Source organism: Lampetra planeri, chromosome 28 (genome assembly GCF_965212315.1).
Source record: "Lampetra planeri chromosome 28, kcLamPlan1.2.h2, whole genome shotgun sequence".
NCBI lineage: Eukaryota > Metazoa > Chordata > Hyperoartia > Petromyzontiformes > Petromyzontidae > Lampetra > Lampetra planeri.
In genome coordinates, this window is record NC_136134.1 from 11,285,310 (window position 1) to 11,304,470 (window position 19,161).

The 19,161-nt window shown below is 49.7% G+C and overlaps 2 protein-coding genes across 5 annotated transcripts; one reads left to right on the top strand and one right to left on the bottom strand.

Moving 5' to 3' along the window:
- Nucleotides 1-289: 289 nt before the first annotated feature.
- Nucleotides 290-8,117, top strand: SIGMAR1 (sigma non-opioid intracellular receptor 1). The gene is made up of 4 exons (XM_078607926.1): nucleotides 290-559; nucleotides 3,622-3,822; nucleotides 5,191-5,283; nucleotides 5,752-8,117. The coding sequence occupies exons 1-4, from the start codon at nucleotides 334-336 to the stop codon at nucleotides 5,979-5,981; spliced, it is 750 nt and encodes a 249-aa protein (XP_078464052.1). The 5' UTR covers nucleotides 290-333; the 3' UTR covers nucleotides 5,982-8,117.
- A 3-nt stretch (nucleotides 8,118-8,120) lies between these two features.
- On the bottom strand, nucleotides 8,121-18,525 carry GPS2 (G protein pathway suppressor 2). Of its 4 annotated transcripts, none has more exons than XM_078607923.1 (13): nucleotides 18,318-18,524; nucleotides 16,191-16,317; nucleotides 15,858-15,967; nucleotides 14,182-14,289; nucleotides 13,238-13,356; nucleotides 12,401-12,477; nucleotides 11,845-11,927; nucleotides 11,355-11,532; nucleotides 10,423-10,509; nucleotides 9,707-9,786; nucleotides 9,508-9,600; nucleotides 9,302-9,388; nucleotides 8,121-8,738 (listed from the first exon to the last, which is right to left on the bottom strand). In XM_078607923.1, exons 2-13 carry the CDS (start codon nucleotides 16,282-16,284, stop codon nucleotides 8,616-8,618), a joined length of 1,239 nt encoding a protein of 412 aa, XP_078464049.1. In that variant the 5' UTR covers nucleotides 16,285-16,317; nucleotides 18,318-18,524; the 3' UTR covers nucleotides 8,121-8,615. The 4 variants fall into 4 exon arrangements, with proteins under 4 accessions (XP_078464049.1, XP_078464050.1, XP_078464048.1 ...); XM_078607924.1 differs by having other exon boundaries at nucleotides 9,302-9,364; nucleotides 18,245-18,524; XM_078607922.1 differs by having other exon boundaries at nucleotides 18,245-18,524.
- Between the last annotated feature and the right edge of the window lie 636 nt (nucleotides 18,526-19,161).

Genomic DNA, 19,161 nt, shown 5'->3' on the forward strand with positions numbered 1-19,161 from the left:
TCACATGGTGTTGGACCAGATGACGCCAAAAGGCGCACAACTCAAAAAAGGTGTCAGTTTTGTTGCCAGATAAAAGGGTAAAAAACCAATTATCATATGTTGCTACTGGCAAATGAGGTTCCAATGTTGTAAACTAAGAAGATGTCCACTCTGGTTGTTGCCACGGTCACCGTCGTCCGCTTGCCGGCGGCTTCTGGTAGCGGCAACTGAACAGGCCGGAAGACTCTTCCGGAAGATTGGAAGCGTCAGGCGAACACGACGGAAGTTGTCTTCCGGAAGAATCTTCCAGAAGACGTGGGCCGCGTTCGATTGGTGCGGCTGAGCAGGCCGCGAATGAATGAACGATGGAGATCTTCCGGAAGTGGAAGAGACGGGAGCGAGCAGAGAGAGACGGAGACTCGAGTGACGATGGGCGCCTTGGTGAGGGCGCTGCCGTGGCTGCTCGCCGGCTCCGTGCTCCTCGTCGCCCTCTCCGTGCCCCTCGTCGGCTCGTGGCTGCGCACGAAGCGCTACGTCTTCGAGCCCGAAGAGGTGGCGAGGGTGGCAAAGAAATATGCGGGTGAGCGGCGGCGCGGGCGCGTCCCCGAGAGCGGGCGGGAGGGTAGGCCCCTGTCTCAGCCTCGACCTCGCTTAGATTCTCTGCCGGACAGGGCGGCACCGGGAGCGGCGGAGCCGCGAGGCCCGGCCCGGGGTCACTCCGCCCGGGGCTTGGACCCCCCATCCATACCTCCAGTGTCTCGGGGGTTGCGGACCTTTGTTTCACTTAGGGGTTAATAAGCCCAGCGTCTAAATGATCTTGTAAATATATTTGGAAGGCAATGCCCTTGCGTTTGTTTTCGCAAGATCCCGGTTCAACGCAAAGGGCACAATGCGCGTGTATTGAATTAACTGCAGAGTGCGTTCCCGTTTTTAGTGGCGGCATCCCGTCTTGTGTTGTCATCTCACGAGATGAAGAATCCATTCGGAAATCTTGATGAGCAGTTGCGAGGACCCAACAAAAGGGGGGCCACGTTGGTGAGATGTTAACTACCTCGCCTGGTATACAGGAGGTTGTGGGTTCGATCCTGACCCTGACGCCTGCTGCTGCTGTATATTTGGTATTTGGATGCTGCATGTATCTCCCCCGGGGTCGCGTGGATTGTTCACGGATCCTCGGGTTTGTTCACGCGTTTAGAGTATTTAGCAGCGATACATTTCCTCGCGATAAGCCACTTAATTGGGCTATCATTTGTGGCCAAGTCGCTTCTGAAAAATTGTTTCTAGACCGACTCCTCGTGTCCCCCTTCCATTGTTCTCTGATTTACACAATCGGGTGGCAGCACTTACCCACTCTCCCTGCTAAGCCAACATTTGTAATTCTCACACAGTAGGCAATTATTCAATTTGGTGGAACCGAGTGCGATGTGATGGGTGTGTTTTTGTACTCGGTCTTCTGTGACTCAGACTGAGATTATCAAACTCGCTGCACTTGAGAAGCCGGTTTAATCTGGATTCGACCCCAGGTCTAAGCGGCGCGAGCTCAATGCTTGTGAGACCCGTGAGCCACTCGGCCACCCGACTGCGCTTTGTTTTGAACATCTGCCCTTGAACCCCATGTTCAGTGCCACGTTGCCTCTTGAAATCTGTTGGTTAATGATCCACCAGATCACCCGTGTAGAATTGCGAGCTTCACTCGTGGAGGAGCCTACGACTCAAACAGCCGGGGAGGTTGACCTTGGCCCACGGAATCTGCGAACACGCGGGGTGCATCAATCTCAGCCAGGAGTGCGCCTTGATGCGTGTGCGCCAAGGCGAATTTGTTGTGTTGCAGGGGATTGTTGCAGAGATCGGATGTGTAACGCACCGTTTCTTGTTCCGTTTAATGTACTTTTGCTTGAAAGGCACTTTGTGGCCGTCCTTAAATGACGTCACGCGATTTTGGACGATTTTTGACCCCCCCCCCTCGTCACACGGCGTCACAAAAAGTCAGAGCCCCCCTCAAATATGACGTCACAAAGCTCTGCCCCCCCCAAAGAAAAGAAAATATGCTTCAAATCGCTTTAAACTATTGTCATTGTAGTGCGTATTTAATGTGGCGCTGCACTCTGATGTAGGAGAAAACATTTATAAAAAAGTCTTATTTAATTAAGTAGAACATGTTGTCAATATTTATTTAAAGTTGCGCATTTTGATGTGACGTCACATTTCTACCCCCCCCCGTCACACATCGTCACAAATGCCTGACCCCCCCCCCAGGTGCGTGACGTCATTTATGGACGGCCCCTTTCACGACGTTAGACGAACATTTCAGACACTATTATGTGGGCGGAGAAGCTTGAATGTAATCCTGAAGTGGCTTATTTATTTGGCCATTTAGGAATGCAATTCAATGTTTGTCGAATGTACTCTGACAAAATGACTTCCCCTTCCATGCTAGAATGATGGTGGTGATTGTGTCGTCATTGTCACGGCTGTGTCAAGCCATTCAATAATTTCTGATTTATTCCATCATATCTTTTTTTACAAACTACAATGACACCGTGTGGATTATAACGTCAATTTTTAAATGTTGACTGTGAGGTTGCTTAATTTGCAAAATTGCCTTGGTGAGTTATGACAACACTACACAACTGAATGTCATTGTTATACATGGATTACTACCGATTATTATGGTGCAATCGATAAGTTTAAATATAGATGACATTTATACGTGAAAGCCACACGCCTTCGCCAGCAAGGTTTAATTTCCTTTAACACGCTCCTTCATTTCTTGTACGGATATGCTATGAGTAGAAACTACAAATCGATGTCTAAGTTGTAAATCCAGCCGCTGGCTTTAGACACCACGGGTGAATTGGCTGAATCAACAAGTCCTCGCTTAATGCGTGGTGTACACACTGCAACGCGTTTTCGCTCCAACGCATTTCTTCCATTTGAGAACACTTTACGCAGAATGCGCACCTCGTTATAACGCGGGCCACGCACCATTCTAACGAGGAACGTGGACCGTTATGACGCGGTTTCCGAGTGGTCAACGACGAACTACTCTCTTGGGCTGCGTGGCTGAGCGGTACGATACAGTAATGCGGCGGCATACCCTCACTTATTTGTCCCACCATCTTACCTTGTGTGCGTAGTACTTTGTATCTCGCCAAACATTATCGTTACATTGTTCATGGGGAAATAGTTTTTGCTGAACGCGTTTTTCGCTTCACGAGGCACTGTTCAGGAATGCATTTCTGTTTTAAATGAGGACGTGCTGTACACGATTATATACGCGTGCGGTGCGGGACTGTTCCCACTTCGCGGCTGGTCGACTACCAGATGTTTGGAGACAACTGCGATCATGACAGACATAGGCAGTGACTTCAGCAAAATTCTGATGATCCCGTGCAATAGAGTACATCGACTCTATTTCCCCAGTCTGGCTTGAGTTTAATAATATCAACAATAATGAGACATCCAAATTGCTCCGAACGCGCCGGATGTCATCGCAGCTGGGAAGCAAAGCGGCGTGCGAGCCTGGCGAGTACCTGGGTGGGTGACCACCGGGGCTTGTCGGGGACGTCCTTGGCACGGCGTTGCGAGGAGTGCAGCGGAAGGAAGTGCGGTGACCCATGACCTCCCCCACCCCTCCGGCAGGACTGGACCACGACGCGGCGTTCGGAAAGGTCGTGGCGGAGCTGCGGCGGACGCATCCGGGGCACGTGCTGCCCGACAGCGAGATGCAGTGGGTGTTTGTAAATGCGGGCGGTTGGATGGGCGCCATGTACCTCCTGCACGCATCCCTCACCGAGTACGTGCTGCTCTTCGGCACGGCGGTCGATACTTCCGGGCACTCCGGTACGACTCTCAACCCGCCCAGATCGCCAACGCGCCACCTCCATCCCCCCCCCAACCCGCACGTTGTTTTGCATGCTTGCGACTATCGTTCACGTCTTGTCGAGGCCGATTATACCTGAACAAACGAGCGGAACAGATGATGTTGACGAGACAGACAATGCAGGTGAGACGATTATAAAATGAGACACTCGGACGAGATAAACTATACAGATGGGACACAATACGAAGGGGACAGGACAGGTGACAGCACAGACAGGGGTACAAGTTTCAAGGTAATTTTCTTGACCCAGGTAAGAACACACGAGTACAGGGCAGTCTCATTTCCAAAGAGTGACCTCGATCACCAAGCCGGCCAAAGACAAGTAACAAAAGAAACATGTTTAGACATGTCTAACAAGATCGTTTCTTGCTCCTTCCGTGACCTTCATCACCACCTCCTCCAGCGACGACATCCCCCATACCCCCCCCCCCCCCCGCTTCATCCCCCCCCCCACGCAACCCGAGTCGAGGTCGCCTGTCGTGCGGGATGAATGAGGCAGCCCGGAGACAAAAATGACGCCGATAAATCACCGTCCACGTCTTAACGCACGGCACGCGGCGTCCCCCGCGTCACTCGGAGCGCGCCTGTCCCTGTCCTTCAGCGGACCCCACCGTGTCTCACTGGGGGCGCTGACGGGGAGTGGACGTTCGCGGTAGGAAGACAACGTAGTGGCCAGCCAATTGGTTTAATTTCGATTAGAAATTTCGAGTGGCACTCGGCATGGTACCCCATAGGATTCCATCCGATTCATTGGGATCGCTTCTCATTTGAATCGTCTCGTTCGTGTCGTTGTATTGTCTTGTTATTTCTATCTTATTTGATTGTCTTCAACTTATCCTTTGCACGTCATCTGCGTATGCACCATACTGCTCAGAACTGGTTCTGATATCATTTGCCACCAATGTTAACCATGGCCAGGAATCGTCGCACTAACCACTGCTCCACCACACCATCCCAATTTATATATAATTTGTTTGTACAGACAGGAATCTATGCATGTATCACGAGTACAACAATCGATTTTAATCGACTAATCGCTTTACATCTGGTCACGAGCTCTGCCCCAGCCATACAGTGCCCCCCCTCTCCTTGCGCCGTCACCGTGCCTCCGGGCGTCGCGAGAATATGCGTTTAGATTGTTTGGCTGCTATACATTTCCACATAAGCCAATTCATTGGGCTATCATTTGTGACAGCCAGGTCGCTTGTGACAAAGAGCTACACAGCTCAGTGGGCCTTACCTGGTAAAATAAGAATCTGTGTCGTTTGTATCGCTTGTTGCTGCTCGCGGGAAACGCTCCGTCTCGGTGTGTGGTGGTGGTGGTGCAGGCCGCTACTGGGCGAACATCTCTGACACGATCATATCAGGGACCTTCCGCCAGTGGAAGGAGGGCACCACGAAGAGCGAGGTGTTCTACCCGGGTGAGCCAATCGTCGCCCCCCCCCCCCACGCCGTCATCCCCGAGGTTCACATCCACTGATTAAGCCGCGTTCTCAAGTGCGGCGGAGAATTTAACGGTCACGGTCACCAATGACTACACACACAGAAATCGTCGGATTAAATTTGTTTCTGCACTCAATTTGGCTGAAGTGCAGCTCTAGGGATGAAAATGATCAGTTTGGTTGTCATGCAACAACACATTATTCTGCAGCAGGAGGCGTGAGTGGGCAGGTGTCAGTGCGCACTGGAAGGAATTTCAAGCGATCTCACGAGTAGTTAGGTGATATCCGCTTCTGGACCATTCTCTACCATGAAGGCTTGCATTGTGCTGGAAAAAAATATCTGGTTGTGAGAAATGTGAAGGGAGTCCTCATGCCCACATTTATGTTGTTGCATGCCCTATCAACTGTCATCACGTGCCCTCCCCCCCACGTTGCGCCTGCCCCCAGGCGACACCATCGTGCACAGCGCGGGTGAGGCGACGTCCGTGCAGTGGACGGCCGGCACATGGATGGTGGAGTACGGCCGCGGCTTCATCCCGTCCACGCTGGGCTTTGCGCTCACCGACACGCTCTTCAGCACGCAGGACTTTCTCACCGTGTTCTGGACGCTGCGCGTGTACGCACGCGCCCTGGCGCTCGAGATCACCACCGAGCTGCGCGACGCCGGCCTGCTGTGACGTCGCCAGCCCCCACCACACCCGCAATGGGAAGGCGATCGGTAGTCGAAGGGGTAGCAGCAGACAGGAGGTGGGGCAAAGAGGATGCAGGGCACACGGTGCAACCAAGTTCCAGTCCTGCCCGAACCCAAATTCGCCAATAAGTCCACCAGTACCGGCCATCCGACTGGTCCGAATCCGAACTAGCAAACTTGCCAACCAGCCACCCACTCCGACTGTCCTCCCACTGGCCATGAACCCAACCTACCCAACGAGTTAACCAGAAACTACGACGGACACTAGGTTAAGTTAAATAGCCGAGTATGGAGTGTGGGGCTCTTGGGGAGTTAAAGCGTTCGCTGCCCAGACCTAGCACCCATTAATCTATCCACGTAAAAATTCAACGAAGGGGAAGCGAATCGAGGCGCAGGCGGGGGGGGAGTATTGAAAAACGATGAATGATTCTCAACTCCCGACTCACCTCGTGTCCTTTGTGGTACCAGCCCCTCCACTCTCCTTAGTAACTAGCCACCAGTACAAGGCCTCTTGCTGATCTTCATCGAATCCAATTTGACACCCAGCTACCCATTATCCAGCTCTTATTATCCCCTACCTCCTGCACTGTCATGGCCCCCTTTCGCTTGAGCGTTGCGTCTCGATTGCGGTGTTCACGTGTCTGCGTGCGCGCCAATTGTCCCATTGCACGTCACAAGGGAGGCGGCGCTGCAAAGCTGCACTTTTGATTTGCCCCCCCCCCCCCCCTGCGGGTCACGTGGGGGACTGTGTGATTGGCTGGTCAAGTCTGCTGTGTTGACATTGCCGCCGTCTATATGTCAGTCATGGATTTTCTGTCTGCAGTCCTGGCAGGAGGAATACTCAGAGCTTCTCGATTTACGACCGCCCTACATTATTGGATGTATCACGAGTTGATGTCCGGTCACCGATGACTGGACAGAAAAAACCCCATTGCATTACATTTGGTTCTGCACGTAATTTGGCGAAATTCCAGCTCTATTGAATTAAAAAAACATATTTTTGACTCGTGCGACCAAAATGACTCATGGCAGAGCGGGTGGGAAAGTGCTGCCCTTCACTGTGGGCCAGGGAGGGCTGCACTTTCCACTTCTATGGGGCCATTCTTGAAAGTCCACATTGGTTGCGCCATCTCTGCAACAGATCCAAATGGAGAACCGAGTCTAATGACATTGCAACAATTACACGGTCGGGATATAAATGGTGGAAATGCAATAAAACGTTCAAAAGTGGGATGGGCGAACTGCAGGTTGGAGTTCCTGCGTGCCTGCACCCAGAGAGGCTGTGACTTTAACGTCTGCCAGCGCTCATGGGCAAGTCACCAAGGTGTATTTTTGACTGAGCAGATCTTGGTTTGAGGGCCGCATTGCTCCCAGCCCTATGCGTATTGAAAGCTGCTACCTACCCCAAAAGTCGCTGCTGTTTTGTGTTTAACGTCTGATCATGTCTGAGCCACAAGCAAGGGAACTGTGACAAACTAAAGCATTTCATAATTTATTTAAAAATACCTGATTACTCATAATTAATCTGCTTTCCAATTACTTATTTGCAGTGGTGTTGTGGAAACATGCTGCTGAGCTCATAAGGTGGGCGGGACCCATTTGTAATTGGTTGGCAGCTGGTTAACTTACCAGTGATGGCATAACCAGGCATTGAACAATTCATCTTGTCAACACTATTCGAGAATTTATTTTGTGACTTAGTCGTCGTCGTGCGTGCGATGTCAATGAAGCACTTGTGTGTAGTACAACGAATTGACTTTAATATTAAGTGTTGCATTGTTAAGTGGCTAACCAATCGCCACCTCTGCTGAATGTCTCCCCCCATCCCACGCTGTTTCTCTGGGGGGGGAGGGGGACACGGATGGAAAGAGCAATAGCGACCACGTGTCAGGGATTGTGCTGCTTTGCCTGGTCAGGTTCCCCCCACCCCCCACCCACTGTCCAGCTGCTCAGGGCTGCCTGGCTGATAGGTGTGGGACATAGGGTACGTTTTGGGGGGGGTCGACCACAATGGCTTCATCGCTGCTGGGTGTTGGTGTGTCCTGTGGGTTTACAAAACGTTTGTCTCGATGACGTGGGTGGGGGGGGAATTACTGTAGGTGTAATAAACGAGTCAACCACGGACAGCTTGTGCACGTTTTATTTTTTGTCCACAATAAAGTGGGTGATATATAATCAGCTCTGCAACAAAGCAAAACGGAAATTGATTCAAATTAACTTAAGAGAAAAGTACTTTCTAAGGTAATGCTACAAACTAAGCCATCACTATCTTACAGGTTCTCTTTAATACTAAAATTTTTAATGCAGTAAAAATCATAGTTTAGCCACTGTGTAAACGGCTGCCAAAGCCTGAAAAAGTTTCTGTAAAAATGTTTTTTACAATTGCTTACGAAAGAAAAACTGAAGATTGCATCATGGGATGGGTCGGTGTCAGGGCAAGGTTGGCAATCGCACATTTCCAAAGACAAAACGACCCCCTAACTTATCCGTTTGCAAATTGAGTGGGATTTTTGGCGACGATGACTGTCCCCCCATCCCCCTGGTCCGATGGCGTAGCTTGTGGGGCCGTCGGCGGAGAGGAGCGGTTTCTCGAGGTTGCTGCTGCTTGTTGATTGGTGGCTCACTTGTAGTAGCGGTGAGTCTGGCCGTGCTGGATGAAGTGGTGCCGTTGGGTCTGCTGCTGCTGTTGTTGCTGCTGTTGTTGCTGTTGTTGTTGCTGCTGGGACGCCGGAGAGAACGTGGCCTGCCCAACATACCGAGACAAAGATTCCACCCCCATAGCCTTAACAGACGATAGGAGCAAGTGCTGCTAGCGAGCACTGGTGAGAGCCAGCACGGCACACGCCGTTGTAGGTTGCCAGCACCATATGCCTGCGTGCCCGGTTGACCATCTCCCTGGTGGTGCTGTTTACACACCACACCCAGGTACTTTATGGGGGCAAGTCCAGCTCGGGGAGACCCAGACCCGGTCAATATAACAGTCACTGGTGATGGCCACGGACGGGAATCGAACTCGGGTTTCTGAGTTCGTAGCAAAGTGCGCAAACATCTGCACGACTCCCCACACACATGCAGGCTCTCTCGTGCATGCAACAGCCGCCATTCACCACAAACTGACGGTGGTGTTACCACAGCGCTCGTGCCAGGCTAGGTGTACTTTCACGCTTGCTGCCAACAGAAGGTCACGGGACAGGCCCAGGTGCTATGGATTGACCTGATATGACTGTCAGATTGTGGAATGTTCGTGTATGCGATGAACACAATCCCGCCAAACTCTTAGTGTGCGGACACAATGCCGAGACTCACCGAGTGCGACGGCTGTGGGGGTGTGCCGCTGTGCTGGAAGGCCCCGGGAGAGGCGGGTCTCGTCTGATGGGGGTAAATCATGCCGGACTGGAAATTACACAAAGCAATGCGCGCACACACGCATTCATTACCACCTCTTACGGGCAAGCAGCTCGACTCGTGCAAGAGCGGCAGTTTTTGCGCGTGTGTTCACGGGCGCACTGCACCTTGGCGGGTGGCAGGGACACCTGCAGCTGGGTCGGCTGCAGGAGCGTCTGTCCTGCGTGCATCGACTGCGGGTGCAGCGATCGCAGCGACGCCTACGCACAGACGAGGGGGGGGGGGGTGGGAGAGTCGCGCGTGAGAACGTGCGCTCGCAAACGCGGGTAAATGGCCGAGAAGGGGACGTGGCTGGCGCTGGCTCACCGCGTCTGAGAATCCCGACTGCTGGTTGGCGTGCTCCAGCTGCTTCTGCAGGGGCATGCTTGTCGCTGGCGCTAGGTACCCTGCCCATCGCACACACACACACGCACACACGGCTCAGCCACAGGGGCGCTGTTGTGATCGCCACTGGCGTTTGCGCGTCGGGTGCGCGGTGTAGGCACTGGGCACTCGGCCTGTACTGTAGCATCGCTTCTTACGCTCGCGACCAAGTCAACTCTCCATTATCCAGGGTAATAGTGGCGGGAATAAAACAGAAACCACCAAGTCTCAAGACATTTCAGGAAGTTCCTGTCAAGTACAGGGCGATGTTGCTGCTATGTGTAGACCCAATTAAGAAATGTGAAGGTACATTTCTCAGCAATGGGATGTTTGCCCCATACCATTTGTATTGAATGTTTTGTTTTAGCCATGGGAGGAAACCAGAGAACCTCGAGGAAACCCGTGCAGAATCGGGTGAGAACATACAAACTCCACACGCGAAGACGCGACCGATTCTGGAATTGAACCCAGGTCCTGCTCGATGTGAGCCACGAGCGTTACCAACGTGCCACCCCGTTAAACCTCAACGGGCAGTCTCTTCGTCGTGGAGCGTGCGAGTGTGCGTGGGATGTTTGTGCGTGTCTGTACTTGAGTCCGCGCGCGAATGAGCGAACGAGTGCGCCCATGCGAGGCTACGAGAGGCGCAGGCAGGGTCACACCTTGCTGGGGAGGGAACTGGGTGTGCACGGTATATCCCGTCTGCTGGTGGGACACGTAGGGAGGGTAGGACTGGAAGGCAGACGCCCCTGCAATGGGGGGGGGGGGGGGGGAAGGGAAAATAATACTTTTGCTCGATGCTCAGCATTCATATTATCGTGACCATCGCAACTTCCACTCACTGTTAAGTGCGCTCATGATTACTTCTCGTTTTACGACTGCGTTTACCTTTGAAAGCCTCCCCGATATTTTTGCACAGTCGAGAGCGAAGTTGCCGCTGTGCAATGCCAATTTACTAATTTGCAGGTAATTGTAGATGTTCTTTTTAGCGCTGGGAGTAAACCCATAAAGAACACGGGGAGAGCGTACAAACTCCACACAGAAAGGAGTCAGAGTAGGAAATCGAACTCGGGTCCTTGCTCAGGCACAGGTTTACCAGCGAACAAAACAATGAGCTTTACTTGAGTTGTTCATGAACCAGGATTTAAGGGTTAGGGCAGGATGGGTAGGAAAGGGGTATTTGCAAAACGGCAGTGTTGCCACATCTGGAGATTTCATTGTCGTATCTCAGCTCCAGGATTATATCGTATTTCTTGGAAAAATTATCACACGAAAAAAACCACGCCAATGCATCCTTAATATACAATTGTATTGCCGTAAATAGCAAATATTTTTGTTTACTTCAAGTTAAGTTCCAAAGAAGAATCAATATCCTCTACATAACACAAGGCAGCCGATGCAGGAATGCTCTGGGCGGGTGTGTTGGAATGTACGATAATGAGTAAATAACGTATATTTTGGCCCCTCACAATTACACAAGGGTCGAAATGATCGTACAAACGTGATTACTTTCGTACATCGGCAACACTGCACTCCTATGTAACAGGCACACACACTGGTGCAATTACACGCATAACAACACACGCACGCTCACCTCTGATTGGCTGGGAGCCGGCTGGGTAGGTGGCAGGGACAGCCTGCCCACCCGTGTAGGGCACGCTGTGCTGTGATTGGCTGCTGGCGTAGGAGCTGTGCCCCGATTGGCTCGTTTGAAAATGTGTGTGTTCGGGCTGGCTTGAGGTAAACGTTGTCTGGCTTGGGTAGGCCCTTCCCTGCATTGGGGGAAAACAAAAACTTAACGTCTCAAATGCCACTTAGCAAAGCACAAGCAGTCTCATGCTGTAAATTAGGCTCCCCGAGTGCGGGTGTTTTGAATGTACGGTAACGGATAAATTGACGCGCGTTTTAAATTGTTCAGCGTCCAATAGAAAACACAATAACGATGCTGGACTGTGATGGCTCGTGAAGAGAAGCCCGGCGTCTTACAGCCTGGAACGCACAGCCTCGGCGACCCAAGGCATGTGTATACAGGATAAGAGCCCTTGAGTTTTTGGGTTGCGCACCTTCCTCGGCCCGTACCGTACCGGGATGGTGGTGTGGCTGTAAAGTTGGTTCTTTGGCCGATCTCCCAGCAGCCCGTGCGCTCGGCTTGGTGAGATGTGGCTTCCTGCACAGGCGCGCCAACACACACGCAATTCGCAGGCAAACAGACACGCGTGCATAAGTAAACACAAGCGCATAAGCAAAAACACAAGCACATAAGCAAAAACACGTGCAAACAAATACACAAAACACATGTACGCATGCAAACACATTAAAACACACAAAGATCCCCCCATAGCCTGTACTGACTGTTGGGTCAAGTGGCGTTAGTGAGCACTTAACACACACACAAACGTGGGGACACACGCACAGAAGCATACGCAAGCACATGCACACACACAAGAACGTGTAAATACACATGCAAACGGGAATACGTGTCATGCAAAACAAACGTGGAAACAGACTACCACGTGCGCTCATGCACTTGGCTGCTCTCCACTTGCACACGACACAGCTCACTGCACCGATGGTACAACGCGTACAGCCGCGCGTCCCACGTCGCGTCGCTGGTTCCACTCGCTGGCACGCGCTCCTCACCGTGCATGATGAGGTGCGAGCCAGGGTGAACCGTCATGCCCGCTGGGTACGGCTGCTGGCTGAGTGCCGCCAGCTCGCTGCGGAATGGGGGAACGAGGCGCGGTGAGAAAAGCGCAATGCAGACGGGCAGTGCCACGGAGGTTTCCCCGGAAAGTGGTCATTTTATCGAACCCCGAGAGACGATGGGCCCAGTGAACCCGCCTACCGATTAGCACAGTTTGGCTACGTACGGTGCGAAAGAAGTTCAAAACACACATACATACAACCAGGATATGAGCTCACAACCTTCTGACTGCGAGCCGCTGGCTCTGCCGCCGAGTCACCCGGCTGCTCACAGACAGCTGGTAAATACGCAGCGAGACGTAACTCGCAATGGAATTGTCGCCCGCTTCCTTCGACTATGCAGGATTGACCCCGAATCCGAAGCAGAATCCTCTTGAGAAGCGTTGGGACTCTTCTCGTGTGAACAACGGACTAATGCTGTGGTGTGTGTGCCACGGTGGCGAGATATTAACTACCTCGCCTGGTATACAGGTGGTCATGGGTCAGATCCCGGCCCTGATGCCTGTTGTGGATTTGGAGTTTGCATGTTCTCCCTGTAATCGCGTGGATTTTTCTTCAGGTACTCCGGTTTTTCCCTCCACGTTTAGAACGACACACATTTAGAGTTTTTGGCTGCTATAAATTTCCATGTGATAAGCCACTTCATTGAGTGATCATTTGTGGCAAAGTCGCTTCTGAAAAGGAGCTATATAGCTCAATGGGCCTTACCTGCTAAAATAAAATATAGTTTATAGTGCGCAGCGTGTAGGCTGTGGCAGGAGGGGCGGCCCTCACTTCTGTTCCTTGATCTTGGCTCGCCGCTTGTCCTCCTCATTGAGCACCTTCTTGAGCTGCAGGAAGAGCTGGTGCTTCTCATCCTGCAGGGCCTGCAGCTTCTCCTCCAGTTTGGCGATCTACAATTCCCGCAATGACGTGACGTTAGGCATCTCACGATTCGCATTTTACCTCAATAAACTTGAATGTTGTGCTCGCTGTACGTGCATCAAATTGTGCGTATAATTATCGATTGTTTATGTATTTATACAGAAATTATATTAAAAAAATATTTTATGAACAAGACGCAAGAAATGAGACAAACGATATAAAGTAGAAGTCACAAAAACACACAAAATTATCGAATTGCGAGTCCCAGTGGTGAGAATTAGTTTAATTGGGGAAGGGGTGAATCGTTACATGCCCTAACGCTCATCGTGTTTACACCAATAGCCGGGGACGGTGGTGCACACAGGAAATCCAGCACCTTGGCCGCGGCAAGGGCTCGTGGCTCACACAGATTTGTGAAACTTCCAAAGCTGCTAGGCCCGTAATGTGGCCAGGATATGGCATTATAGAAAGTGGGTTTCTAAACCCGTGGCATTTGAGTTTTTAATCCCCTCCCCCCACCCCAGATTCCTCCCACATACACAACACTAATTATAATATGGAACAGGCCAGACATTGGTGTTCTCCCAGATATATTTAGAACATTATTACACCAACAATTGCATAACACTTAGTGGTATGTCAGCAGTGTCAAGCATCAATCGGTTGAAAGAACACTGATCCATCTCCTCTGTTACAAGGGAGGCCCAGATAAAACATCGTCACATTAAGGCATATATTTGGAGTATAGAGCTGGGCTCTCTGATTATCTAAGTAATCGATTACTCTACCGATTATCGGTTTGAGTCACTCGACCAATCAGGTAACAATGCAAACAATTGAATGAAAAGTATCACCTCTGTTCCCACGTGTACTGCTGGACGGGAGGTGGTGGGCGGGGCTTGGGACGTCATCAGCATCATCAGCAGTGTCACGCTGGGCGTGGCTTGTAGGGGGTTTCCCTCCTTCGGGAGGCAGAATGTCAGGGCGACCGCCAGTTTTAATGGAGCCCGGGTAATCGACCACAAAACAAGTAGTCGATTACAATTTTAGTCGATTAATCAACTGTCCCAGCTCTATTTGGGAATGAGTCTCATTGTGGAGGTGCTGTTTCACAAATCTGGTCAGTCTCTCCATTACAACAGGCAGCTCACATTGTTGTAGCGGTGTAACAATTTACTCCCCGCATCGCGATTCAAGTCACGATTTTATTCAGGAATCAATTGTTTATTTTTTACATTGTGATGAATAGTAATGTCCTCTAGTGGCTGAACAGTTCACGTGAATCCCTTCCAAAATTCATGAATCGAAGAAAAAAATTTACACAAGCGATTCAATACTTATTTCATGAGCTTAACGAGTCATTAATACACTGACACATGCGTATCAGTATTTGAGATTCAATAGCTGCCGACCCAAATTTAACTAAATAAATTGCTTGATAGCATACTATCGCAATCCATAAGAGGTCATATAAAAGGTAACATTGTTGCAAGCCTCTCTGCTGCACAGATCGCAGCTGCCTCATGCACCCCTCATATCATGCGTCAGTGAAAATAGAAGTGATGTCATGCATCACGTGGCATGCACCCATTGCTGTTTCATGCTGTGCAGTGTAACGTGGCGTTCACGTTATCCAGCAACTCACAACGGCGTGATGATGAAAAACATGCATAGGTGGCCATGCGGCTTAGAGGTCAGAAGACCAAGCTGGTACTGCTTTGACCTGGGATGCAATTCAGGCAGCAGCCATGAGATTAAACTAGGTTCTCAAGTGGAGAGCTGATGATCTTGGGCCAGTCAACGACTGAAAAAAACACCACTTTAAATCCGACTGAATGACACCTCTGAAAATGAAAACGATCAGTTTGTCAGTCATGCAACTAACACACAGCAGCGTGCAAAAGGAAGGTGCTGCCCTCTATGTGGACCGAGGGCCACTTACAGGGATCTTAGAAGTAGTTAAGTGATGACCATTTCAGCGAGTCGCTCAAAAGCTAGCATGCTAGATTATCTAAATGGATTATTCACCTTATTACACGACGCCAATAGCATAACATTAGAGGATTTACACATTTTTAAAGCATTAAATGCATTTGGTCAGGGCACAACGAGTCCAGTTGACTGTGGCTGAATCAACACTCTTTCAGGACGCTCACTCCCCCTCTCATTCGCTAACTCTCATTCGCTCACTCCCCCTCTCATTCGCTCACATTTGCTCACTCCCCCTCTCATTCGCTAACTCTCATTCCGCTCTCATTCGCTCACTCCCCCTCTCATTCCGCTCTCATTCACTCACTCCCCCTCTCATTCGCTAACTCTCATCCGCTCACTCTCATCCCGCTCTAATTCGCTCACTCCCCCTCTCATTCGCTAACTCTCATTCCGCTCTCATTCACTCACTCCCCCTCTCATTCCGCTCTCATTCACTCACTCCCCCTCTCATTCGCTAACTCTCATCCCGCTCTCATTCGCTCACTCCCCCGCTCATTCGCTAACTCTCATCCCGTTCTCTCTCGTGCCAGACACACACCTGCTCTCTCGTCTCCTCCAGGGACATGCGCTCTTCCTCCTCCTTCTTCCGCCGCCTCTGCTGCTCTTCCTTCATCTTCTGCTCCATGATCTTGTCAGCCTCTTCTTCCTCTGAAAAACCACACAACACGTTCCTGGGAATGGGCGCTGGCACTGGGCGCCAGTGGTATATTGGTGCGGAGGCACAAGGAAGCATGCATGTGCTGGTGTCAGCCACTTGGTGAAAGGCACCGGGCTCTAGCTTTTGAGACGAGGAGTGGTGGGTGGAAGGGTGCAGTGGTGGGTGGGTAGGGGGTGCAGGGGTGGGTGGGAGGGTGGAGGGGTGATGACTCACCTTGGCGCTTGCGCTCCCGTTCGCGCATGATGTGCCTGTGCAGCGCCACGGCCATCGTCTTGGTCATCTTGGGTCGTTCCAGGAGGGCCGGCATCTTGGAAGTGGTGTACGTGGCTCCGTGTGGGTCCTGCCATGCCATGGGGAAATCCCGCGTATTGTATACGTGAACACCACCACAGGTAGAAGCAGCTGCTAAATGCAACCAACACTCCTGTAGCTCATTTAAAAATCACACCATGTCCAAAATACAAGTGGCAAAGCCAACACATCAGGCACTTGATGATCGTAAGGTCTCTCTGTCGTCACTATGACCGTCAACGACGGACTTCCAAACATATTTTAATGATAATCAAGCATAGCTCCATGAAGTTAGATAGAAAGTTAAGCCAAACACCTCTTTAATATTGCAAGCGTAGTTCCAGTGAATCAGATTACATGTAAAGCATAGCTCAGTTGAATCAAGATGCAAGTCAAAATGCATGCATACACAATGTTATCATATTTACTGATAAAAATATAAAATTACGAAAGCTCAAAGCAATTAAAATCAATACAATATATTGCAAGTTTAGTAATGATGAAAGAAATACGATTGCATAAAAAAAATACTTTCGTTAAATGCAATTAAAATGTATGTCAAACAATGATTGCTCAAAGTAATCAATATACGTCTGCCAGCATGGTTCAACTGCATAATTCCGCACGTAAAACACGCACACATCAACAGAATTAGACAGCATATGAGGCAACATAGCACGGGGTAACCAGGTTACATGTTAGCCGGCACAACTCAATCGTTACCCGATGACATGTCACGCACAACTCAACGTAATTGTATTGCATGTTTACCCCCACAGCTCAAAATAATTTGAATACACGTGAGCGAGCGTAACGCAAAGTCAACCGATTGCAATTTGTGTTCGCGTATCTCAAAGTACAGTAATCAGATTACACGTTAGGCAAAAGGTCATCATTGTAAGCAGATTTGAAGCCAGCACAGCTGAGGGAAGCCAAGGCTGCATCGCAAAATAACTCGGTGTGAAATCAATGCTTTATCTGGGCCAACTAACTCTGAGCTATATCAGAATAAGAATATTTATACTGGAGGAAAACGATTAGATTTAAAGCTCCTTTTCAGATGTCCAATACTAAAACACGATAGGAGTGCAAAGTATAGGAAAGATAAGCAAATTACTAAACTTTTTTTTATTTCACCAGGTAAAGCCCAATGAGCTATTCGCTTTTTCAGAAAGCGACCTGGCCACAAATGACGCCTCAACGAAGTTGGCTCATCATCATCATGTGGAAATTTATAGCAGCCAAATACTCCCAACGCGTATCACTGAACGCGTTCCCGGTGGTCAAGATGTCTTTGCAACTCCGGAATTGCCTTCTTCCCTCTGCTCATGTCATCGTTAACGATCTTAAACACAAACAAAAACCAAACGCGACTGCACTATGTAACACGAGTTTTGTTCCTGGGTAGTAAGTGTTATTTTCTAATTGCTTATGCCTCAAAAGGTATAGAAAATGGCTATTGTTCCCCACAAACTTTGCTTTTGTGACCAGGACTTTGTGAAGGAATGACACAAATGCACGCCACGTTTTATCATTGAAAATAGGTAAATTTGACAATATCACTGTCCTGGTCACAAAAGCAAAGTTTGTGGGGAATAATAGCCATTTTCTGTACTTTTGAGGCATAAGCAATTTAAAAAGAACACTTACTACCCAGAAACATTTTTTGTTATACTCTTTGGTTCTTTCGGTAATTTTTTTTAAATATTTGTTGTTACACAGTGATATTGATGTGTCGTATAACTCATATAACGATGCACACACGTTATTTTCTTAACAGTTAATGCCAATTCGCACTAACGTTGTTCGCATTGACTCACGCAGCACGACTGCTGCATTGCGCGGCCACTTATCGCACTGTTATAAGTAGTTTATCGCGCCTGTTGTTGTTGTTGTTGTAAGTTTACAATATTGTTGCTGGGTCTTAGCTTAGTCGGCGGTTGCGCTGAGTGACGCGGCCCTTGAGTAGGCCTCACCTGGCAAGCCGAGTCGCCGCTCTCACAATTCGCGATGTCTCCTTTCTCCCCGCCTCGTCAATCCTATCCTCACCTCCACGTTCTTTACGATTGTCGCTGCTCTGTACGTGTTTGTTGTTGTTGTTGCTGCTGCCGATAGTTGTTGATGTTGTTGTTTAACCGCCGCTTCGTCTCAACGTCCTCCGCGTTCCGCCATCTTGGGAGTATCTTGAGCCCCACCACGACCAAACCTCCAACTCTCGCGAGATTCGGGAGAGTCTCTGCGTTGTTATCCGAAGGCAAAATCTCGCGAGAAGTGGAGGGTTGTGCGACGTCACTCACTCACCTCCAGGGAGCTTCGGGAAGCGGGAACGGGTGGGGGGGATTAATTAATTAAGTGATGCATGCTTTGGCCCAATCATTTAGATTCCATTAAAAGTTTTACATTCCTCATTTTAATTGTCGCCATTGCAATGCTGTGGGTTATTGTCAGAGGTGTGGACTCGAGTCATGTGACTTGGACTCGAGTCAGACTCGAGTCATGAATTTGATGACTTGCGACTCGACTTGGACTTGCATAACAATGACTTTGTCCCACCTCTGGTTATTGTTACATTTGAATCACAGTTCCTATGATCACTGTTACATTGTTTTTATAGCTTTATTTTGGTGATTTCGAAAACGTTTTGGTTTAGCAATGTTTGTGTGTTGTAGTACAGAGTTAGACTGATAACTTGAAATTAAATTGTCTTATGGTTGTTGTTTGACTTGCATCCCACTGGGATTTTTTGCACACAGCATTCATATACGGTGCTTTTTCTGGAAGACTTAAGATGTTTCTTGTTCGTGTTTTTGTTTGTTGCGGTTGCACCCGAGTCAAGAGCCGAATGGCTCACAGGGCTATACCTAATACATGAACTGAACTGAGTTCACACTCC